Genomic DNA, 25,448 nt, shown 5'->3' with positions numbered 1-25,448 from the left:
ACCTCCTCCGCACCATGGCTCCCAACTCCACCTGCCAGCAACAACTGCCGCCCTTCTTCCCCGACGCCTTCCCACACAACCGCCACCCGCAGCACCCCCAGCACAGCGCCCTCGCCATCCTCAGCAACCTCCTCCACACCCTCAGCAGCAACCGCATCCCGCAGCAATGGGACAACCCCGCACGAGACGACCTCCTCAACACCCTCGACCAACACACCCAGCGCCTCCAGCAATGCCTCAAGGACAACTCCATGCTCCTCACGCTCAACGTCAACAGGTACTTCAGGCGCATCCACAGCTTCCTCAACGCCAACAACCACAGCGACTGCGCCTGGCACCACGTCTACCTCGAAGCTCGCCTCTGCTTCCAACACCTCCACAACCTCACCAGCACCACCCACAACTAGAACAACCAACAACAACAACCCCAACGCACACACGCACCTCCAGCCCTCCTTCAGCACGGACTCATCCCCTACCAAACATCCCAACTCACCTCACCCACCTCAAGCGACGCTCCAACAACCGCCCTGCACCCTCACCCTCCAGCGCCTGCTCCTCTCCTCACACAACTCCTTCTATTTATTTGGACAATGCCTCCCATCTATTTATTCCCCTATTTATTCCCCACTAAATAAAGACCTCTTGCAAAACGCTTGCCACTGCCTCTCGTCTCCAAGCACACAAAACACCCAGGGGGGCAGCAGCCACGGGCTGATGGTGGGCGCTCAAAGGGTCACAGGCACTGCGGACACATCGGGATGGTGACCCAGACACTAACTGGGTTCCACACGGATCCATCTCAGAGACATTAATGTCTCCATTAATGACCTGGATGCACTGACCAAGTTAGCCAATGACTCAAAATTGAGGGGAGCTGTTGACACTCTTGAGGGCCGGGAGCCTGCAGAGGGATCTGGACAGACTGCAGAGCTGGGCAATCACCAGTCCCATCAAGTTCAACACGGGCAACCACCAGGTTTCCCACCTGGGACCCGGCAGTCCGGGAGCTCCACACAGACTGGGGAGCAAGATGCTGGGGAGCTGCAACCCCGGGTTACGGCCACAAACATCATCACAGGGTTGCAACACCTCTCCTAACAGGAAAACCTGGCACAGCTGGGATTATACAGCCTCCACAACACAAGGCTACAGGAAGACCTTACTGTCCACCTCTCAGTGCTACAAGGGCCTTCTGGGAAGGATGGGGACACACTTCTTCAGAGAGCCTCTAGTGACAGCACCAGGGCAAACAGTTGTAAACCAACACAGGACAGATTCAGAGTAGACAGGACAAAGGCATTTTGTACCACCACAGAGGTGAAACACTGCAGCAGGTTGTCCAGTCAGGTGGTGGATGCCCAATTCCCCAAAACATTCAAGGCCACTTTGGAGGGGAATTTTAGAAATACAACGCAATCCAAGATCACCCTGATCATTGCTGGGCGGCGTTTGGATAGGATTACATTTCATGATCCTTACCAGCACTAACCAGTCCAGGATTCTATCAAGCAGAGACACACCACAGAGGGCTTACACCTGAGGAGATGCATCCCAGAGTCCGGAGGGAACTGGCTGATGTAGTGGCCAAGCCACTCTCTCTGTAGTCTGAAAAGTCACGGCAGTCAGGAGAAGGCCATGGTGACTGGAAGAAGGGCAACGTTGTGCCTGGTTTTTAAAAGGGTAGAAAATACGACCCCGGGAACTACCCACCTAGCAGCCTCCCCTCTGGGCCTGGGGCCACCATGGAACAGATCCTAGGCTAAAGCACATGCAGGACAGGGAGGGGATTCCAGACAGAAACCAGGGCTTCTCCAAGGGACAGTTCTGCCCCAGCAAACTACTGCCTTCCTAGGATGGGGCGCGCACATCAGGGGACACACCAAAAAGCACCGGAGGTCATTCTTCTGGACTTCCAAAGAGCACTTTCAAAAAGCAGCACTTGAGAGCTTCATGTCTGAATGGGAGATCCAGGACAAGTGGTGTCCCTCAGGCTCCCCTACTGGGACTCTGCTGTTTGATATCTTCATCCATGACAGAGACACCGAGATCCAGTGCACCCTCAGCAAATTTGCAGATGACACCAAGCCTGAGTGGTCACGTCAGAAGGATGGGATATCATCCACAGGGACAGGACAAGCTGGAGATTCAAAAAGGCCAAGTGCAACGTCCTACATCTGGGTCAGGGCAACCCCAATTTCAATACAGCATGAAGGAAAATGTGATTGAGAGCAGCCCTGCACAGGAAGACTTAGGGGTGCTGGTTGATGAGAAGCTAGACATGAGCGCTTGCAGCCCACAAGTCCAACCATATCATGGGTGGTATCAAAAGAAGTATGGTCACCCGGACAACTGAGCAGAAGGAGGAAGACTGGGCTCCCATTCTCCTTTTCCTTCTCCCTCAAGCCTTTGCCTGGATTTCCTCCGCTGCAGTATTCACCAACTTCCAGAGTTCAAGGTCCTGAGGGATATGGGACAGGTGACGACTATAGTCAGGACCCTAAATTTCAGAAAAGCAGGATCATAGTTCCTAAAGGAATTACTCGGTAGGACACCATGGGACATGGTCCTTGGGGACAAGGGAGCAGAAAGGAGCTGGTACACATTGAAAGAAGCTTCCCATAAAGCGCAAGAGCACTCAGTCCCTATATGTAGAAAATCAGGGAGGAAAGGCAAGAGACTAGTGTGGATGAGTCAACACCTGCCAGTCCAACTCAAGAAGAGGAGGGAACTGCACAGGGAGTGCAATCAGAGGACTTGGGGGCGCAGGTCTATGAGAGGCTTGACATGGGCCAGCAACATGTGGTCGCAGCCCAGAAGGCCAACCATGTCCTGGGCTGAATCAAAACAAGGGTGACCAGCAGGTCAAGGGAGGGGATTCTGCCCCTCTACTCCTCTCTCGTGAGACCTCATCTGGACTACTGAGTCCAGTTCTGGAATCCTCAACATAAGAATGATATGGAGCTGTTGGAGTCGGTCCCAACGAGGGCTACAAAGATGATCAGAGGGCTGGAGCATCTCCCATACGAGAACAGGCTAAGAGAGGTGGGGTTGTTCAGCCTGAAGAAGAGAAGGCTCCCAGGAGACCTTACAGCAACCTACCAGTATCTGAAGGGACTACAGGAAAGCTGGGGACGGACTGTTCACAAAGACTTGTGGTGATAAGACAAGTGGTAACAGGTATAAAGTGGAGAGGGACAGATTAAGACTAGACATTAGGAAGAACTTCTTCACCGTGAGAGGTGAGGCAATGGCACAGGCTGCCCAGGGAAGCCTGACCTCGTGGGAGGTGTCCCTGCCCATGGCAAGGGGCTTGGAACTAGATGATCTTTAAGGTCCCTTCCAACCCAAACTATTCTAAGATTCTATGACTCTCTCGCTCTACTCTGCACTCGTCCAGCCCCACCTCGTACGCTCGATTGGGCACCACAGGATAAAAAAAGGCGCAAAGCTACTGGAGAGTGTCCAGAGGAGTTGGTGAAGGCTCTAGAGAGGAAGCCAGATGAGGAGCAGCTGAAGTCACTGCGCCTGGTCAGCCTAGGGAAGACGAGACAGAGGACAGACCTCAATGCACTCTACAGCTTCCAATTAAAGGAAGGATAAGACTCTGATGTCTCCACTCTGCCAACCAATGACAGGACTGGAGGACATGGCACGAAGATGGGCAAAGGGAAGATTAGGTCGGATACTAGGAAAAGGATCTTCAGCCAGACAGTGGAGGAGCACAGGAACAGGGAATCCAGGGAAGAAATCACTGCACCAAGCCTGACAATGTTCAACAACCATATGGACCAGGCCCTCACAACGCGTTATGAATTTTGGGGTTCTGTGAAACTACAGCACTTGGGCTGCATGACCCTTCTTGGTTCCTTCCATCACAAGTCAATGGTTAAACCAATGAATCTATAAAACAGATTCTTCCTTAGTCACTTCCTTAGTCCACTTCCTTAGTGGACAAGGTGCTGAGGGACATGGTTTAGTGATTGATGGGAATGGTTGGACTCGATGATCCTGGGGGTCTCTTCCAACCGGGTTATTCTGTGATTCTGTGAGAGTGTCCCTGCAGAGAAGGATTTGGGGGTGCTGGTCGATGAGAAGGATCTTCAGCCAGACAGCGGAGGAGAACTGGAACAGGGAATCCAGGGAAACAAACACAGCACCAAGCCTGACAACATTCAAGAACCAGGCCATCACAACGCGTTATGAATTTTGGGTTCTGTGAAACTACAGCACTTGGGCTGCATGACCCTTCTTGGTTCCTTCCATCACAAGTCAATGGTTAAACCGATGAATCTATAAAACACGTTCTTCCTTAGTCCTTCTTCAAGCAGGTTGCAATCCTGCCTTTCTGCCCCATCCTCAACACCTCCCAACGCACCACCTGGGGAAGCTCCATCCAGGAACACACACAAGCCTCAAGTGCCCACACCCACACAAAACTCCTCCCGAGCCACCACCACCCCCAGGCCTTCCCTCCACCATGGGGCTCCCCAGCCTCGGCCCACTGACATCACGGCCCCTCCCCACACCAACTCTCAAGGAAAGACCAGCCAAGACGAAACCAAAGGCGAAAGGGAAAGGCAAACGCCCCACGGCCAACACCAGCCACCGCGGACGGAAGAGACACCGGCGCAGGAAGGGAAACTTCAGCCGCAACCCGGAGGCACCCGACAGGGAAACCCTCCCCACCTCCCCACCACTGATGACCACGAGGGCTCTGCCCCAGCCATGCCGCATCCCCCACTCAACCACCACGGCCACCTCCGTGCCCCACACAGCCACCCAAAGCTCCGACATCGCCCTCCCCACGGACACCCCGCACACGCACTTCCCCAGGACCCCCACAGACAACTCCAAACCACGGGCAGAAACTGGCGGCCACCCCGAAGCCAGAAAGGGAAAGCCGCCCCGACACATAAAGACGCCCGCCCCACAGCGCCCCGAGCACAGCCACCACCCGCACCACCACCCGGCCTCGCCACACGCCTCACCGACACCACCCACGCGGCACCCACACGCCCACCATGCCTGCGCCCCACGCCCCACACCTCCTGCTCCTCCTCGCGGCGCTTCTCCCCACCGCCCTCGCCTGCCACCTCCCACGCGCCCTCCCCGCACGCGGCCTCCACCTCCTCCGCACCATGGCTCCCAACTCCACCTGCCAGCAACAACTGCCGCCCTTCTTCCCCGACGCCTTCCCACACAACCGCCACCCGCAGCACCCCCAGCACAGCGCCCTCGCCATCCTCAGCAACCTCCTCCACACCCTCAGCAGCAACCGCATCCCGCAGCAATGGGACAACCCCGCACGAGACGACCTCCTCAACACCCTCGACCAACACACCCAGCGCCTCCAGCAATGCCTCAAGGACAACTCCATGCTCCTCACGCTCAACGTCAACAGGTACTTCAGGCGCATCCACAGCTTCCTCAACGCCAACAACCACAGCGACTGCGCCTGGCACCACGTCTACCTCGAAGCTCGCCTCTGCTTCCAACACCTCCACAACCTCACCAGCACCACCCACAACTAGAACAACCAACAACAACAACCCCAACGCACACACGCACCTCCAGCCCTCCTTCAGCACGGACTCATCCCCTACCAAACATCCCAACTCACCTCACCCACCTCAAGCGACGCTCCAACAACCGCCCTGCACCCTCACCCTCCAGCGCCTGCTCCTCTCCTCTCCTCACACAACTCCTTCTATTTATTTGGACAATGCCTCCCATCTATTTATTCCCCTATTTATTTCCCACTAAATAAAGACCTCTTGCAAAACGCTTGCCACTGCCTCTCGTCTCCAAGCACACAAAACACCCAGGGGGGCAGCAGCCACGGGCTGATGGTGGGCGCTCAAAGGGTCACAGGCACTGCGGACACATCGGGATGGTGACCCAGACACTAACTGGGTTCCACACGGATCCATCTCAGAGACATTAATGTCTCCATTAATGACCTGGACGCACTGACCAAGTTAGCCAATGACTCAAAATTGAGGGGAGCTGTTGACACTCTTGAGGGCCGGGAGCCTGCAGAGGGATCTGGACAGACTGCAGAGCTGGGCAATCACCAGTCCCATCAAGTTCAACACGGGCAACCACCAGGTTTTCCACCTGGGACCCGGCTGCCTGGGAAGTCCACACAGACTGGGGGAGCAAGACGCTGGGGAGCAGCCCTCTCGAAAGGGATCTGGAGGTTCTGATCAATGGCAAGTTGAACTTGAGCCAGCAGTGCCCTGGCAGCCAAAAGGAACAACCGTGTCCTGGGGTGCAGCCAGCACGGCATCGCCAGCCACTCCAGCGTGGCAGCTGTCCTGCTCTGCTCTGCTCTGCACCGGTGAGGAAACACCTCGAGTCCCGGTTTGGTCACCACAGGATAAAGAAAGGTGTAAAAGCTACTTTAGAGTATCCAGAAAAAGGGGACAAAGCTGCTGAGGACTTTAGACAGAAAGCGGTGCCAGGAGCACCTCATGTCACTTGGTCTCTTCAGCCTCAAGAAGAGGAGACTGAGGAGAGAACTCATCACCACCCACAGCTTCTAAAGAAAGGAAGGAGCAGCCACTCATGTCTCCTCTACAGTGACCAATGATCCGACTCGAGGGAACGGCAGGAAGACGGGCAAGGGGACACTTAGGTTGGATATTAGCAAAGCTTCTTCACTCATCATATGGCCGGGCAGCACTGGGACAGGGAACCCCGGGAAGCAGTCATGATGCCAAGCCTGACAATAGTCAAGACACATTTGGACAATACCCACAGACACACACCGTGACATTGGGGTTCTCCAGTGCAGGGACAAGAGTTGGGCTCGATGATCCTCGAAGGTCCTTTCCATCCCCGGTACACCTATCAATCCGTGATTCTATGAAGAAGATGCCCCCCTTAACCCTTCTGCATGGAGTCTGCAATCCTGCCTTTCTGCCCCATCCTCAACACCTTCCAACACACCATCTAGGGGAGCTCCATCCAGGAACACACACAAGCCTCAAGTGTTCACACCCACACAAACCTCAAAATGGTGACCAGGGGGGCAAACCCCCTCCCACTGTAGAGGAGGATCAGGTTCGTGACCACCTCAGGAACCTGAACATCAGCAAATCTATGGGATCTGATGAGATGCATCCCAGAGTCCTCAGGGAACTGGCTGATGTGCTTGCCAAGTAACTCTCCATGATACTTGAAAAATCACAACAATGAGGAGAAGTCCCTGGTAACTGGAACAAGGGCAACGTTGCGCCCATTTTTAAAAAGGAAAGAAAAGACGAACCCTGGGAACGATTGACCTATCAGGCTCACCTCTGGGCCCAGGAAGATCATGCAACACATGCCCCGGGAAGCTGTCCTAAAGGACATGAAGGACATGGAGGTGATTAACGGCAGCTACCACGGCTTCACCAGGGGCAAATCCTGTATGACCAACCTAGTGGCTTTCTATGACGGGGTAACGGCAGACGTGGACACAGGTGAACCGACAGATGTGATCTGTCTGGACTTCTGTAAAGCCTGTGACACGGTCCCCCACAACATCCTTATATCTAAACTCAAGACAGAAGGATTAGATGGGTGAACGCTTACGTGGATCAGAAATAGGTCAGACGGTCCTACCGAGAGAGTAGTGGTCAACGGCTCAAAGTCCAAATGGGAGATCCATGACAAGTGGTGACCCTCACGGGTCCCTACTCACATCAGTGCTGATTAAGAGCTGCATCAACGATATAGAGAGCGAGTTGTTTGCAGAAACATCAGGAAGTTTGCAGAGGACACCAAGCTGAGCACTGCAGTTGCCACATAGGAAGGATAGGAGGTCATCCAGAGGGACCTGGACAGGTTGGAGAAGTGGGCCTGTGAGAATATCATGAGGTTTAACAAGGAAAAATGCAGGGTTGCATCACCTGGGTTGGGGCAATCCCCACTCTCAGTACACGAGGCAGGAAAGATGGGATTGAGAGGCTCTGGAGCGAGCCCAGAGAAGAGCAACAAAGCTGGTGAAGGGGCTGGAGAACAGGCCTTATGAGGAGCGGCTCAGAGAGCTGGGGTTGTTTAGCTTGGAGAAGAGGAGGCTGAGGGGAGACCTCATTGCTCTCTACAACTACCTGAAAGGACGTTGTAGAGAGGAGGGTGCTGGCCACTTCTCCCAAGTGACGGGGGACAGGACAAGAGGGAATGGCCTCAAGCTCTGCCAGGGGAGATTTAAGCTGCACATTAGGAAAAAACTCTTCACAGAAAGGGTCATTGGGCACTGGAAGAGGCTGCCCAGGGAGGTGGTTGAGTCACCTTCCCTTGAGGTATTTAAGGCACGGGTGGACGAGGTGCTAAGGGGCATGGTTTAGTGTTTGATAGGAATGGTTGCACTCGATGATCCGGTGGGTCTCTTCCAACCTGGTTATTCTATGATTCTATGATTCTATACCAGGCTCCCCAGGGAGAGGGTTGAGTTCCCTTCCCTGGAGGGGTTTAAGGGACGGGTGGACAAGGTGCTGAGGGACATGGTTTAGTGATTGATGGGAATGGTTGGACTCGATGATCCTGGGGGTCTCTTCCAACCGGGTTATTCTGTGATTCTGTGAGAGTGTCCCTGCAGAGAAGGATTTGGGGGTGCTGGTCGATGAGAAGGATCTTCAGCCAGACAGCGGAGGAGAACTGGAACAGGGAATCCAGGGAAACAAACACAGCACCAAGCCTGACAACATTCAAGAACCAGGCCATCACAACGCGTTATGAATTTTGGGTTCTGTGAAACTACAGCACTTGGGCTGCATGACCCTTCTTGGTTCCTTCCATCACAAGTCAATGGTTAAACCGATGAATCTATAAAACACGTTCTTCCTTAGTCCTTCTTCAAGCAGGTTGCAATCCTGCCTTTCTGCCCCATCCTCAACACCTCCCAACGCACCACCTGGGGAAGCTCCATCCAGGAACACACACAAGCCTCAAGTGCCCACACCCACACAAAACTCCTCCCGAGCCACCACCACCCCCAGGCCTTCCCTCCACCACGGGGCTCCCCAGCCTCGGCCCACTGACATCACTTCACGGCCCCTCCCCACACCAACTCTCAAGGAAAGACCAGCCAAGACGAAACCAAAGGCGAAAGGGAAAGGCAAACGCCCCACGGCCAACACCAGCCACCGCGGACGGAAGAGACACCGGCGCAGGAAGGGAAACTTCAGCCGCAACCCGGAGGCACCCGACAGGGAAACCCTCCCCACCTCCCCACCACTGACGACCACGAGGGCTCTGCCCCAGCCATGCCGCATCCCCCACTCAACCACCACGGCCACCTCCGTGCCCCACACAGCCACCCAAAGCTCCGACACCGCCCTCCCCACGGACACCCCGCACACGCACTTCCCCAGGACCCCCACAGACAACTCCAAACCACGGGCAGAAACTGGCGGCCACCCCGAAGCCTGAAAGGGAAAGCCGCCCCGACACATAAAGACGCCCGCCCCACAGCGCCCCGAGCACAGCCACCACCCGCACCACCACCCGGCCTCGCCACACGCCTCACCGACACCACCCACGCGGCACCCACACGCCCACCATGCCTGCGCCCCACGCCCCAAACCTCCTGCTCCTCCTCGCGGCGCTTCTCCCCACCGCCCTCGCCTGCCACCTCCCACGCGCCCTCCCCGCACGCGGCCTCCACCTCCTCCGCACCATGGCTCCCAACTCCACCTGCCAGCAACAACTGCCGCCCTTCTTCCCCGACGCCTTCCCACACAACCGCCACCCGCAGCACCCCCAGCACAGCGCCCTCGCCATCCTCAGCAACCTCCTCCACACCCTCAGCAGCAACCGCATCCCGCAGCAATGGGACAACCCCGCACGAGACGACCTCCTCAACACCCTCGACCAACACACCCAGCGCCTCCAGCAATGCCTCAAGGACAACTCCATGCTCCTCACGCTCAATGTCAACAGGTACTTCAGGCGCATCCACAGCTTCCTCAACGCCAACAACCACAGCGACTGCGCCTGGCACCACGTCTACCTCGAAGCTCGCCTCTGCTTCCAACACCTCCACAACCTCACCAGCACCACCCACAACTAGAACAACCAACAACAACAACCCCAACGCACACACGCACCTCCAGCCCTCCTTCAGCACGGACTCATCCCCTACCAAACATCCCAACTCACCTCACCCACCTCAAGCGACGCTCCAACAACCGCCCTGCACCCTCACCCTCCAGCGCCTGCTCCTCTCCTCACACAACTCCTTCTATTTATTTGGACAATGCCTCCCATCTATTTATTCCCCTATTTATTCCCCACTAAATAAAGACCTCTTGCAAAACGCTTGCCACTGCCTCTCGTCTCCAAGCACACAAAACACCCAGGGGGGCAGCAGCCACGGGCTGATGGTGGGCGCTCAAAGGGTCACAGGCACTGCGGACACATCAGGATGGTGACCCAGACACTAACTGGGTTCCACACGGATCCATCTCAGAGACATTAATGTCTCCATTAATGACCTGGACGCACTGACCAAGTTAGCCAATGACTCAAAATTGAGGGGAGCTGTTGACACTCTTGAGGGCCGGGAGCCTGCAGAGGGATCTGGACAGACTGCAGAGCTGGGCAATCACCAGTCCCATCAAGTTCAACACGGGCAACCACCAGGTTTTCCACCTGGGACCCGGCAGTCCGGGAGCTCCACACAGACTGGGGAGCAAGACGCTGGGGAGCTGCAACCCCGGGTTACGGCCACAAACATCATCACAGGGTTGCAACACCTCTCCTAACAGGAAAACCTGGCACAGCTGGGATTATACAGCCTCCACAACACAAGGCTACAGGAAGACCTTACTGTCCACTTCTCAGTGCTACAAGGGCCTTCTGGGAAGGATGGGGACACACTTCTTCAGCGAGCCTCTAGTGACAGCACCAGGGCAAACAGTTGTAAACCAACACAGGACAGATTCAGAGTAGACAGGACAAAGGCATTTTGTACCACCACAGAGGTGAAACACTGCAGCAGGTTGTCCAGTCAGGTGGTGGATGCCCAATTCCCCAAAACATTCAAGGCCACTTTGGAGGGGAATTTTAGAAATACAACGCAATCCAAGATCACCCTGATCATTGCTGGGCGGCGTTTGGATAGGATTACATTTCATGATCCTTACCAGCACTAACCAGTCCAGGATTCTATCAAGCAGAGACACACCACAGAGGGCTTACACCTGAGGAGATGCATCCCAGAGTCCGGAGGGAACTGGCTGATGTAGTGGCCAAGCCACTCTCTCTGTAGTCTGAAAAGTCACGGCAGTCAGGAGAAGGCCATGGTGACTGGAAGAAGGGCAACGTTGTGCCTGGTTTTTAAAAGGGTAGAAAATACGACCCCGGGAACTACCCACCTAGCAGCCTCCCCTCTGGGCCTGGGGCCACCATGGAACAGATCCTAGGCTAAAGCACATGCAGGACAGGGAGGGGATTCCAGACAGAAACCAGGGCTTCTCCAAGGGACAGTTCTGCCCCAGCAAACTACTGCCTTCCTAGGATGGGGCGCGCACATCAGGGGACACACCAAAAAGCACCAGAGGTCATTCTTCTGGACTTCCAAAGAGCACTTTCAAAAAGCAGCACTTAAGAGCTTCATGTCTGAATGGGAGATCCAGGACAAGTGGTGTCCCTCAGGCTCCCCTACTGGGACTCTGCTGTTTGATATCTTCATCCATGACAGAGACACCGAGATCCAGTGCACCCTCAGCAAATTTGCAGATGACACCAAGCCTGAGTGGTCACGTCAGAAGGATGGGATATCATCCACAGGGACAGGACAAGCTGGAGATTCAAAAAGGCCAAGTGCAACGTCCTACATCTGGGTCAGGGCAACCCCAATTTCAATACAGCATGAAGGAAAATGTGATTGAGAGCAGCCCTGCACAGGAAGACTTAGGGGTGCTGGTTGATGAGAAGCTAGACATGAGCGCTTGCAGCCCACAAGTCCAACCATATCATGGGTGGTATCAAAAGAAGTATGGTCACCCGGACAACTGAGCAGAAGGAGGAAGACTGGGCTCCCATTCTCCTTTTCCTTCTCCCTCAAGCCTTTGCCTGGATTTCCTCCGCTGCAGTATTCACCAACTTCCAGAGTTCAAGGTCCTGAGGGATATGGGACAGGTGACGACTATAGTCAGGACCCTAAATTTCAGAAAAGCAGGATCATAGTTCCTAAAGGAATTACTCGGTAGGACACCATGGGACATGGTCCTTGGGGACAAGGGAGCAGAAAGGAGCTGGTACACATTGAAAGAAGCTTCCCATAAAGCGCAAGAGCACTCAGTCCCTATATGTAGAAAATCAGGGAGGAAAGGCAAGAGACTAGTGTGGATGAGTCAACACCTGCCAGTCCAACTCAAGAAGAGGAGGGAACTGCACAGGGAGTGCAATCAGAGGACTTGGGGGCGCAGGTCTATGAGAGGCTTGACATGGGCCAGCAACATGTGGTCGCAGCCCAGAAGGCCAACCATGTCCTGGGCTGAATCAAAACAAGGGCGACCAGCAGGTCAAGGGAGGGGATTCTGCCCCTCTACTCCTCTCTCGTGAGACCTCATCTGGACTACTGAGTCCAGTTCTGGAATCCTCAACATAAGAATGATATGGAGCTGTTGGAGTCGGTCCCAACGAGGGCTACAAAGATGATCAGAGGGCTGGAGCATCTCCCATACGAGAACAGGCTAAGAGAGGTGGGGTTGTTCAGCTTGAAGACGAGAAGGCTCCCAGGAGACCTTACAGCAACCTACCAGTATCTGAAGGGACTACAGGAAAGCTGGGGACGGACTGTTCACAAAGACTTGTGGTGATAAGACAAGTGGTAACGGGTATAAAGTGGAGAGAGACAGATTAAGACTAGACATTAGGAAGAACTTCTTCACCGTGAGAGGTGAGGCAATGGCACAGGCTGCCCAGGGAAGCCTCACCTCGTGGGAGGTGTCCCTGCCCATGGCAAGGGGCTTGGAACTAGATGATCTTTAAGGTCCCTTCCAACCCAAACTATTCTAAGATTCTATGACTCTCTCGCTCTACTCTGCACTCGTCCAGCCCCACCTCATACGCTCGATTGGGCACCACAGGATAAAAAAAGGCGCAAAGCTACTGGAGAGTGTCCAGAGGAGTTGGTGAAGGCTCTAGAGAGGAAGCCAGATGAGGAGCAGCTGAAGTCACTGCGCCTGGTCAGCCTAGGGAAGACGAGACAGAGGACAGACCTCAATGCACTCTACAGCTTCCAATTAAAGGAAGGATAAGACTCTGATGTCTCCACTCTGCCAACCAATGACAGGACTGGAGGACATGGCACGAAGATGGGCAAAGGGAAGATTAGGTCGGATACTAGGAAAAGGATCTTCAGCCAGACAGTGGAGGAGCACAGGAACAGGGAATCCAGGGAAGAAATCACTGCACCAAGCCTGACAACGTTCAACAACCATATGGACCAGGCCCTCACAACGCGTTATGAATTTTGGGGTTCTGTGAAACTACAGCACTTGGGCTGCATGACCCTTCTTGGTTCCTTCCATCACAAGTCAATGGTTAAACCAATGAATCTATAAAACAGATTCTTCCTTAGTCACTTCCTTAGTGGACAAGGTGCTGAGGGACATGGTTTAGTGATTGATGGGAATGGTTGGACTCGATGATCCTGGGGGTCTCTTCCAACCGGGTTATTCTGTGATTCTGTGAGAGTGTCCCTGCAGAGAAGGATTTGGGGGTGCTGGTCGATGAGAAGGATCTTCAGCCAGACAGCGGAGGAGAACTGGAACAGGGAATCCAGGGAAACAAACACAGCACCAAGCCTGACAACATTCAAGAACCAGGCCATCACAACGCGTTATGAATTTTGGGTTCTGTGAAACTACAGCACTTGGGCTGCATGACCCTTCTTGGTTCCTTCCATCACAAGTCAATGGTTAAACCGATGAATCTATAAAACACGTTCTTCCTTAGTCCTTCTTCAAGCAGGTTGCAATCCTGCCTTTCTGCCCCATCCTCAACACCTCCCAACGCACCACCTGGGGAAGCTCCATCTAGGAACACACACAAGCCTCAAGTGCCCACACCCACACAAAACTCCTCCCGAGCCACCACCACCCCCAGGCCTTCCCTCCACCACAGGGCTCCCCAGCCTCGGCCCACTGACATCACTTCACGGCCCCTCCCCACACCAACTCTCAAGGAAAGACCAGCCAAGACGAAACCAAAGGCGAAAGGGAAAGGCAAACGCCCCACGGCCAACACCAGCCACCGCGGACGGAAGAGACACCGGCGCAGGAAGGGAAACTTCAGCCGCAACCCGGAGGCACCCGACAGGGAAACCCTCCCCACCTCCCCACCACTGACGACCACGAGGGCTCTGCCCCAGCCATGCCGCATCCCCCACTCAACCACCACGGCCACCTCCGTGCCCCACACAGCCACCCAAAGCTCCGACACCGCCCTCCCCACGGACACCCCGCACACGCACTTCCCCAGGACCCCCACAGACAACTCCAAACCACGGGCGGAAACTGGCGGCCACCCCAAAGCCAGAAAGGGAAAGCCGCCCCGACACATAAAGATGCCCGCCCCACAGCGCCCCGAGCACAGCCACCACCCGCACCACCACCCGGCCTCGCCACACGCCTCACCGACACCACCCACGCGGCACCCACACGCCCACCATGCCTGCGCCCCACGCCCCACACCTCCTGCTCCTCCTCGCGGCGCTTCTCCCCACCGCCCTCGCCTGCCACCTCCCACGTGCCCTCCCCGCACGCGGCCTCCACCTCCTCCGCACCATGGCTCCCAACTCCACCTGCCAGCAACAACTGCCGCCCTTCTTCCCCGACGCCTTCCCACACAACCGCCACCCGCAGCACCCCCAGCACAGCGCCCTCGCCATCCTCAGCAACCTCCTCCACACCCTCAGCAGCAACCGCATCCCGCAGCAATGGGACAACCCCGCACGAGACGACCTCCTCAACACCCTCGACCAACACACCCAGCGCCTCCAGCAATGCCTCAAGGACAACTCCATGCTCCTCACGCTCAACGTCAACAGGTACTTCAGGCGCATCCACAGCTTCCTCAACGCCAACAACCACAGCGACTGCGCCTGGCACCACGTCTACCTCGAAGCTCGCCTCTGCTTCCAACACCTCCACAACCTCACCAGCACCACCCACAACTAGAACAACCAACAACAACAACCCCAACGCACCCACGCACCTCCAGCCCTCCTTCAGCACGGACTCATCCCCTACCAAACATCCCAACTCACCTCACCCACCTCAAGCGACGCTCCAACAACCGCCCTGCACCCTCACCCTCCAGCGCCTGCTCCTCTCCTCACACAACTCCTTCTATTTATTTGGACAATGCCTCCCATCTATTTATTCCCCTATTTATTCCCCACTAAATAAAGACCTCTTGCAAAACGCTTGCCACTGCCTCTCGTCTCCAAGCACACAAAACACCCAGGGGGGCAGCAGCCACGGGCTGATGGTGGGCGCTCAAAGGGTCACAGGCACTGCGGACACATCGGGATGGTGACCCAGACACTAACTGGGTTCCACACGGATCCATCTCAGAGACATTAATGTCTCCATTAATGACCTGGACGCACTGACCAAGTTAGCCAATGACTCAAAATTGAGGGGAGCTGTTGACACTCTTGAGGGCCGGGAGCCTGCAGAGGGATCTGGACAGACTGCAGAGCTGGGCAATCACCAGTCCCATCAAGTTCAACACGGGCAACCACCAGGTTTTCCACCTGGGACCCAGCAGTCCAGGAGGTCCACACAGACTGGGGAGTAAGACACTGGGGAGCAGCCCTCTCGAAAGGGATCTGGAGGTTCTGATCAATGGCAAGCTGAACTTGAGCCAGCAGTGCCCTGGCAGCCAAAAGGAACAACCGTGTCCTGGGGTGCAGCCAGCACAGCATCACCAGACACTCCAGCGTGGCAGCTGTCCTGCTCTGCTCTGCTCTGCACCGGTGAGGAAACACCTCGAGTCCCGGTTTGGTCACCACAGGATAAAGAAAGGTGTAAAAGCTACTTTAGAGTGTCCAGAAAAAGAGGACAAAGCTGCTGAGGACTTTAGACAGAAAGCGGTGCCAGGAGCACCTCATGTCACTTGGTCTCTTCAGCCTCAAGAAGAGGAGACTGAGGAGAGAACTCATCACCACCCACAGCTTCTAAAGAAAGGAAGGAACAGCCACTCATGTCTCCTCTACAGTGACCAATGATCCGACTTGAGGGAACGGCAGGAAGACGGGCAAGGGGACACTTAGGTTGGATATTAGCAAAGCTTCTTCACTCATCATATGGCCGGGCAGCACTGGGACAGGGAACCCCGGGAAGCAGTCATGATGCCAAGCCTGACAATAGTCAAGACACATTTGGACAATACCCACAGACACACACCGTGACATTGGGGTTCTCCAGTGCAGGGACAAGAGTTGGGCTCGATGATCCTCGAAGGTCCTTTCCATCCCCGGTACACCTATCAATCCGTGATTCTATGAAGAAGATGCCCCCCTTAACCCTTCTGCACGGAGTCTGCAATCCTGCCTTTCTGCCCCATCCTCAACACCTTCCAACACACCATCTAGGGGAGCTCCATCCAGGAACACACACAAGCCTCAAGTGTTCACACCCACACAAACCTCAAAATGGTGACCAGGGGGGCAAACCCCCTCCCACTGTAGAGGAAGATCAGGTTCGTGACCACCTCAGGAACCTGAACATCAGCAAATCTATGGGATCTGATGAGATGCATCCCAGAGTCCTCAGGGAATTGCCTGATGTGCTTGCCAAGTAACTCTCCACGATACTCCAAAACACCCATGGGGGCAGCAGGAAGCCTCCTCCACTCAACACTCCTCCAGACCGTACTCCACACAGGGCTCTGCACACACCCTGACCACCTTGGTCCCACAACCTCCCCAAACACCCACCTCCCTCAGCCTCTGCCCAAACTTTTCCTGACTGCTGTACAACCACTTGTGATTAGCTCTCAAGTCCTCAGGACAAGGGAGACACCGACCACTGGCAGTGCGTCTGTGGGGATGGCCACAAACATCATGGCATGGCGACAACACCTCCCCCAAGAAGGAAGGATGACACAGCTGGGCTTCTCCAGCCTCCACAACAGAAACCTCTGGGGAGACGTCACTCCCACCTCTCAGTGCTGTGACGGGACTTCTGTGAAAGATGGGTACACACTTCTTCAGAGAGCCCCTAGAGACAGCACCAGGGAAAACGGTCGTAAACTGAAACAGGGGAGATTAACAGTAGACAGGACAAAGGCATTTTGCACCATAACAGTGATGAAACACTGCAACAGGTTGTCCAGAGAGGTGGTGTACCTGGGATCGGGCTCTGAGCAACCTGATCCAGCTGAAGATTGCCCTGGTCACTGCGCAGTGGTTTGGAAGAGGTGACCTTTCATGTTCCTTCCCAACCCAAAGCAAACCATCCCAGGATTCCATGAAGGGCAGATACACGACGGATGACTTCAATTAGCCTGAGGTCAACTGCTTTTCCCACCTAAGGTGTTTCTCACTACAGCTTTCTTATTGCTCCACTTGAAAACATGCTGCAGCACCAACCATGTAAGGGCAACACAGGCATGGTATACAGCCTCTCACTTTCTCTTGGAGTTTATTAATGGCTTAAGATCTGTTTTTCTCTATGTGTTTTACTCTGGTTTTTTTAGATTAATCATTTCTTTTTTTTCTATCCATGTGATGTGACTACACATAAATAGCATTGATAATTCCCAGCTTCTGGCTTCTGAGAACCAACCCTCCCACCCTTGTATGGTCCCGCAGTACTTGGGAAAAGTACTTTTGCACGGACAGCATGGTTGCGTGAAAATATAGAAAGCACGGGCTGAATAACATTTAACAGCAGTCCTAGAAAACATTTTGTCTCTTATCAAGGCAGCGATATATATTTTGTTTGCATTCCAGCAGAGGCAGAAAGGGGCTGCAGGTGTTGTTTCTCTGAGAAGCTGGCAGAAGCTTCCCCTGTGTTTGAGAGGGCCAGCGCCAGCTGGATCCACAACAGACTAGCTCTGGCCAAGGCCATCAGCAATGTTGGTAGCACCTCTGCAATAAATAAAACAGCAGCTGGGAGAGAGGAATGAGAACATCCAAAACAACCCTGCAGACAACATGGTCAGGGGAAGAATGTCCTGCCAGAGTAGAGATTCCTGTGCAGCCCCTGGAGAATGCCATGGTGAGGTAGGCTGTCCCCCTGCAGACCATCAAGGTCCATGGTGCAGCAGATATCCTCCAGCAGCTCATGCAAGAACCCATACCGGAGCAAGTGGTTGCCAAAGGAGATTGCGACCCTATGGGAAGACCATGCTGGAGCAGGCTCCCAGTAGAACCTGTAGACCCATCGGGAGAAGAGCCCATACTGGAGCAGGCCTGCTGCAGGACTTTGCAATCTGTGGCAGACCCTTGCTGGAGTAATCTATTCTGAAGGACTGCACCCCGTGGAAAGGGCCCACAGTGGGGCTATTCATAGAGAACTGCAGTCCGTGGGAAGGACTCATATTAGAAAAAACGTATGGAGGATTTCCTTCCATGGGAGGGACCCCACGGTGCAGCAGGAATAGCATGTGAGGAGTCCTCCCCAAGGAGGAAGGAGCAGCAGAGACAACATGTGATGAACTAACCCCAACCCACGTTCCCCATCCCCTTGCACCACTGGAGGTGGAGGCAGAGAATCTGGGAATGAAATTGAGCCCAGGAAGAAAGGAGGGGTGGGAAAAGTAATTTTAAAATTTAAATTTACTTAAATTTCAAGTAATTTCTCATTACCATACTCAATTTGATTGGTAATATAATATATAAATTTTCCCCTAGTTGAACGTACTTTGCCGGTGGTGGTAATCTGTGTGTGATCTCTCCCTGTCCTGGTCTCGACCCTTTCCTTGTATATTCTCTTCCCTGTCCAGCTGGGGCAGAGTGGCTTGGTGGGGTCCTGAGGTCCAGCCTGGGCCAACCCACCACACCATCTCTCTCCTGGCCCCAGAGCTGCAAATATTTTGTCTTTTTGCTGCTATAAAATTAATCCCACTCATTTCAGATGACATTTCTTCCAAGATCATGCCTTCATCATATAGTTAAAATCTTTATTCACGTGGTGAGCTTTGTTTTTTTAATTCAGGATGTGCAGCTGGACAGGGTTTTGTCTAGGACATCCCTGTACTCACCTTTAACTATCTGAGTCAAGCTGTTTCCAGACTGCACATGGAAGACCTGGAGTGGACTTGGACCTTTAATTATGATGTTCGTTTAGTGACATTTCTTTTCAGATCATTGCTCATTGCTCCTTTTCTGTCTGTATGGATAGCGTGCATCACATGATCCTGTGGCTTTTCTGTTATACACTACCAAACTTTCTCCCCAGGATCCTTATCCTAGTTTTCTGAAAGCAACACTTTTCACCTTTCTGCAACCTAGGCTGAAGGTCTTAGTGATTCTGCCTGAGACCTCAGCGTCTCGCACATGCCATTTACTTTCTGGATCCATGTAAAAGGAAAACTGCATACACTCTCTCCCCTGCAGCACACCTGCATTTGTTGCCATATGCCAAGATCTCCATCTCCAAAACCTGTCAGAGGTATCTACTGGCTGCCAAGTTGTGTAACTTTACGTTCAACCCCACCTCTTGGTAAAAGAAAGCATCAATGCTTAGATTTCTACTAGATTTGACAGATGTCATACTGTTGCTGCAACAATTAAAAATTTCTCCACTCAAAAGCACAGAGCACACTTGCTTCTATTTACAGAAGTTGCAGATGGACAAATGCAGGATGCAACAGTTGCAGTGCATCAATTTACACCACCTAGAAAAACTGTTTGTGGACATTTTAAAAAACAGAACAGAGATCATAAGGAAAAGGTATAAACCACAATTAAATGACCATTTTGCACAAATAATCAACACTGGAGACAACTTGTCTAAAATCAAATGAACCAAGCAATTTACTTACCATTGGCAGTCTGGATTGAAGCATCTGGAGATCATCATAACCATAAATCTGCTTAACGACAGACAAAAATACACCATCATTATAGCACTTTTCTCCAGCGCTGATCAGTTCAGGGCTTTAAACAGAGCTTGACCCAGGCTTGGTCTATTTTAAAGGTGTACAGATATACATCACATTGTGCCATCACGGTGCAGCACTGCAGCATTTTATGACTTTGCTTTAAATGGCTTGTCATTCTGATGTTGTTTCTTGGTGACAGCAGCTCTCTGAGGAGTCTGACTGTCCCATCTTCAATACTGTTTACACAGATGCATCATTCATCACTTTGTAAAAAACCTACAGAGCATTCAGGTTAGGGAGTAAGAGCAACAGCTGCCTTTGCTGCAATCCTCACTTCTGAGACCAGCAGGATTTAAGATTTGTTGACTAGATCACAAAGCAACCTAAGGTGTCTCCTCACACTCAGTGTGATAGAGAATGATGATCAAAATAAAGTTTCTGATTCAAAAACCATAAGCAAAAAACACTGATAGTGATCAGACACTGAAATGCTATGCACAGTCTTTCAAAGTGTGACAGACAAGACACCTGGCACATTTCAGCCCTTACTATAGTAACGCAAACCTGAGCAAGTCTGATTTTATCCAAAGGGCCTAAAATCTGATGCCACTGAAGCCATAGCAACATACATGTTCACCTTAAACAGAAGCCAAACCAGGTCCATGACAACCGTTCTGCATTTTACTATCAACGTTAAACTTCAACTCATTATTATTATTATTCGTCAGCATTTGGAACTGAATTCCAGGAGCAACACGTGCCAATGGAAATGCCTTGGCATAGACAGCAGCAGGTCTGGAGGGCTTACTTGCACCAAGGCTTTAGCAATTAAATTGCTTACTGGGTAGGCAGGCAGAAGTCCTCCAGGTCCCACAATATACTGGTTATGCAACAAGGGCGGTACACCCTGGGGCAGGTTTGGGGGAGCTTTGCCTGTAGAATCAAAACACAGAGACTTTAACAAGCCTTTAGAAAAGGAAAGGGTTCAGCACTGAGACAAGACAGCTCACAAGCCCTGTTGGTTGCACTGTCACAGCTTGTGAAGAGCAGAACTATGCAGAGAATTCTGTGCTGGTTGATGAAAACGCTCAAAATAGCTTCAAGAATTTAACCATGTCTGAAGAAAGGAAAGCACAGGCTACTGAAGACTGAGAACAGTCCCATCAGAGAACAGTCAGATTTTGTCATTTACCTCAACCAAGAGGATTACAAGAATTACAGAAACTTTTCCTCAGTCCTCTCCTGAAGGCAAAATTTAGGCATCATTGTCAATCCAGGAGAGCAAATTCTCTGCTTTCATTTTCTGCTCTGTCAACACATTCCCCCTTATCACCAGCAATAGACTGGAAAGCACTAAATGTTGCCAGAATACATTTTGTGGGTGACTTATTGCAGCTGAGAATAGCAAAGAGAAAAAGACTAACAGTTGCAGTTGCCTCCATGAAGCAGTGCTATGAAGCAGAAGAATAAAAAATAAAAGCACTTTGCCCAGTCAGACACTTCATTTACCAATTACGGGAATGAGAAACCAGAAATCCTTCTGTCTGAGCTTAACATTTATATCATTCACTTCCCTCCACAGGATTTCCTCTTAGCAGTTGAGGTTGACTAGAGAAGCAAAAGAGAATTTAGCATTGCTTCCACTTCAGCACAAGAAGCATCCCCTCCTTCTCTCTCTGTGGACCCTTTTTCTGAAACAGCTATCTGTTGTGGAATGATCCAGACACCAAACTTTCTCCTTTCTGTAGATGTGGCAGTAGGGATGCGGCACATAATGAGGATACCCCACTATATTTTGGTACTGTCAAATGAATTCTAGTCAAGACAGCAGACTGAAATTAAAGCTCATGTGAACTCACAGCCAAGAGCTGACCACAACTTGGCATACAAACTGGGCAAATCTCTAGCCCCAAACTTCCAAAGTCAGAACTGCTCTGGTGTCTGTCTATAAAGCACTCTCAGGATGGAATGTGCTATATAAATGCCACAAAACACCCTAACAAATAATTCAAATACAGAAAGCCACCAAATAAAGCATGGTGAACATGCTAGTCAAGATTGTAGATTTCTTAGTGTAGTTATGGCTGGTGAGATGTTCAACTGACAGCCCTGCTGACTGAAGTTCTTTGTCTATCCACGTTTAATCTGTTAATATTGCAAACCTGAAGACACTAAGGGAGCTGCCCGCGTGGTAGCGGCTGGTATAGACACACTTGTAACACCCAGGCCAAGGCTGTTTGTAGTGTTCATACTGCTTGCCATGCTGACAACCGAAGAGGTGGTGCTAGTGGCTGAGGTTGAAGCAGCTGAAAAGGTTGTGGAGGGCTGGAGCGAAGTTGCGTTCTCAACACTAGTGTGCTAGAAAGAAGACAAAAGAATGAGGATCACAGAGCAAATAGAACACCGTGGAAGATGCTAGTGGGAGGCAAAAAAGTAAACCAGAACTCCCCCAACAATCCTCTAATTAACAGCTGCACATGCAAGAGATATGCATTTTCTATACACCAAGCAAGCAACTAAGTTGCATGCCTGCGATTTTCACATTTTCAAAGAAAATTCTTACATGAGTGTTAAATTCAAACTGCTGTAATACCACAAAATTATACCATAATAACTCAAACGTCACACATTGCATTATTCCTTGCCCTCTGCTTGTATACTCCTTTAATCTGGTACTTGTTACGTAAAATAAACTCCTATATTCTTCCAAAAGACAGTAGTAGTTTTCAAAATACAGCACAACGCTATCGAGATTTCCTCAAAGCCCTTGTTTAATTTGAAAGATTAAAACTATAGCGCCCCACAACGAAGTCAATGTGGTAAACCCAAACACAGACCAGGTGTACTACAGGAACTCATGAGGATAAAGGATTTCCTGGTTTGAATCCAGCACAATACAGTGTCTTAGTTGTAAGCTGACCACGCTTGCAAAGCAGTGTCACAGAAGCCAAAACAACTCTTACAACAGAAAAGAAGGCCAGTTGGGCCAGTGTGAATTTTTAAGTTATATATTCAATAGGGACAAAAGCGTTACAAACTGAAACACAGGCATAAAGGAAAAGCAGTGATCTACCTGCACACCCCAGCTGGGACTGCAAAGCAGTACCCCACCACAAAGCAAGGCAGTATGTCTCTGACTTTTGTTTGTGCAACCTCATCTATAGCTCTGTGTTCACTACCATTTGCCTTGTAATCTCAAATGCACTAAATACACAGATGACAATGATGCCACACATTAAACTCTAAAGTCATCTGTCGTGAGGTATGTGTCATGACATGGATCATGCCATCACCTGCATTTTGCCAGCTAACCTCTCCAGCAGAAACTGCTAACAGTCCACATTTTGGAGCAGCTTTAGGCAGCCACTTCTAAAGATATTTTCAACAAAAAAAAATATTTGTTACAAGAAATAACTTCATTACTCCTCTCTTCACTGGCACAAAAGTTTACTCTGCAGTTGTGTGACTGGCAAGTCTCTGTAATAGCTATTCTTGATCAGGCACAAATCACAAGACTTATTACCACTAGAGGGCTGGCAGTCCTTCTTCCCCGAGATAAGGCTGCTGTTTGGGTTCCCAGTGTACTGGGGCACAATGAACTTGAGGAGAGGGGCTTCATCATCAGATAAACTACATGCCAAACACCTGTTGAAATGCAAATAACACTTACTGCATGTGATGTGCTTGAACACAACACTGAGGCAGGGGAGAGGCTGCTCTGATGATTGGAAAGTGAGCTAGAAAGAAATTGCAAAGAATTAATAAAACTAAATTTTCCTAGAAGTATTTTTAATATATATATATGTATGTGTATGTACACACACACAGAGCAGGTAGCAGGATATTTGGTAAAGAATAAATATCATAGGTGTGTGTAGCCACAAACACACCCTGTAGGATATTAGTTAAAGAAAACACTGTCTGTGTTGTCTGTGTCTGCTGTCACACCAACAGGTATTTTTTCCTTCAACTAATATCCTACTACTATTTAATATAGAACTGAAGTACAAAGCAAGAAACACCTAAACCACCATTTATTTGTATCTATCAGCCTACTATATTTTGTGAAAAATAGTAGTTGCTTAAAGAATCATGTAGCAATGAACACAAGACAAAGTTCAAAACCAGAAGGTGGTTCACACAACACGAGGGTTTTCTCATTTTTTTCCTGAGCAGCTGCTGCTGCCTGCACAGGTGAAAGGTATTGCTTAGCTGAGGGAGCACTTTGGTTTGACTCACCATAGTATTTCTCTTATTTTAACCTGCACAATATTAGTTCAACCAATTAGACTGAGTTATTTGCCTTGTAACTCTGCCAAAAGCCCCAACACCTCTCACAAAAGACAGGACTCAAAAGACCAGCAAATAAAGAGAATCTGTGAAAGTCCAAAAATTAGCCATACCACTACAGGATCTGGCAATTTAAATCACGGCCAGTTCATATGACTACATCCCACCAAAAGCCGCTGCCTCTTTGAAAAGTTCAATCAGAACTATCAGCTCAGTTTTCTACATGTGCCATGAAACAAAAATAAAGCATCTCCTGCTGAAAAATATCCACAGGTAGTTTCATTTTAGGAAGCAACTCTGCTTTAGCACCACCCTTTTCCCTGGCTGACCAGGCCTGTGAACTTCTGGCAGTAACAGCGTGGCCAAAATTCATCTGTAACTCAAAGATCTGTAAATGTCTCCCTGAAAGGTGACAAACTCTCACAATGATAAAAGTTGTAGCTTACATTCAAGGTCAAGAACATAACTTACAGGACTGTGTGGAACAAAGAACAACACTGGAGAAAGGCAAACAAGACAAAGCAAAGCAGTAAAAAAAACCAAAACCAACAACGTATAGTTTGGTGCTCGAAAGTCCCTCCTCATGTGAAATCTGAAACAAGAGAGATCTTAACTTAAATACTTGAGTATTCTCTATGCAAACAGTCACAAGAAATTGCAGCAGTTCTCATAACAAAGCCGCAGGCTAAATTATACACCCCAATTTAAGGGCGAACACTTCTGGCAGCTATTCAGTCTACTGGACCATGATATATTTTGGCAGTTTCTTAGATAAATTTTACTGCAATTCCTTATAGGTGTTCCCTATCTGCAGGGATTACAGTGACACCACTTCAGGTAGCAAGGGAAGAGACAGTCCAGTTCAACACAGTTTTAAACCACTCCATCACGCACTCTCCCCAGATCTTCTAACAAAGCCTAATTCCCTGTATGACCCATGCCAGAAGCAAAGGAAAGAGCTGTTACGGCAACCAAGTCAGACCTGCTTGGAATTCAGGCATCATCCCCTCATGGCATCCCAATAGCATCAACCCTGCAACTAAAATTTCCACCAATGTACACAGATTATGTTTCTAATGTGAATGGAATACTACTTGATA

At 51.2% G+C, this 25,448-nt stretch overlaps 2 protein-coding genes across 7 annotated transcripts in view; one reads left to right on the top strand and one right to left on the bottom strand.

The window, feature by feature from the left end:
• UBAP2 (ubiquitin associated protein 2) overlaps positions 1-25,448 on the bottom strand; it is a 365,909-nt gene that overhangs the window by 21,997 nt on the left and 318,464 nt on the right. For 3 of the 6 annotated variants that reach the window (XM_069880909.1, XM_069880914.1, XM_069880910.1), the window contains exons 18-21: positions 23,729-23,795; positions 22,221-22,416; positions 20,900-20,991; positions 19,999-20,049 (exon numbers count right to left, since the gene is read on the bottom strand). In XM_069880909.1, coding sequence (XP_069737010.1) covers positions 19,999-20,049; positions 20,900-20,991; positions 22,221-22,416; positions 23,729-23,795 — 406 coding nt within the window. The remainder of the gene's footprint in view (positions 1-19,998; positions 20,050-20,899; positions 20,992-22,220; positions 22,417-23,728; positions 23,796-25,448) is intronic. The other 3 variants (XM_069880912.1, XM_069880913.1, XM_069880911.1) reach the window with 3 other exon arrangements.
• LOC138733471 (interferon-like) lies at positions 9,551-10,060 on the top strand. The gene has a single exon (XM_069880660.1). The coding sequence runs from the start codon at positions 9,551-9,553 to the stop codon at positions 10,058-10,060; it is 510 nt and encodes a 169-aa protein (XP_069736761.1).

Source organism: Phaenicophaeus curvirostris, chromosome Z (assembly GCF_032191515.1).
Source record: "Phaenicophaeus curvirostris isolate KB17595 chromosome Z, BPBGC_Pcur_1.0, whole genome shotgun sequence".
In the NCBI taxonomy this organism is placed as follows: domain Eukaryota; kingdom Metazoa; phylum Chordata; class Aves; order Cuculiformes; family Cuculidae; genus Phaenicophaeus; species Phaenicophaeus curvirostris.
The sequence above is the reverse complement of the archived record's forward strand: the minus strand, read 5'-3'. Positions and strand labels throughout refer to the sequence as shown.

What these genes read in the sequence shown, in the direction of transcription:
- LOC138733471 (XM_069880660.1), top strand. Translation starts at nt 9,551, where the DNA reads ATGCCTGCGCCCCACGCCCCAAACCTCCTGCTCCTCCTCGCGGCGCTT.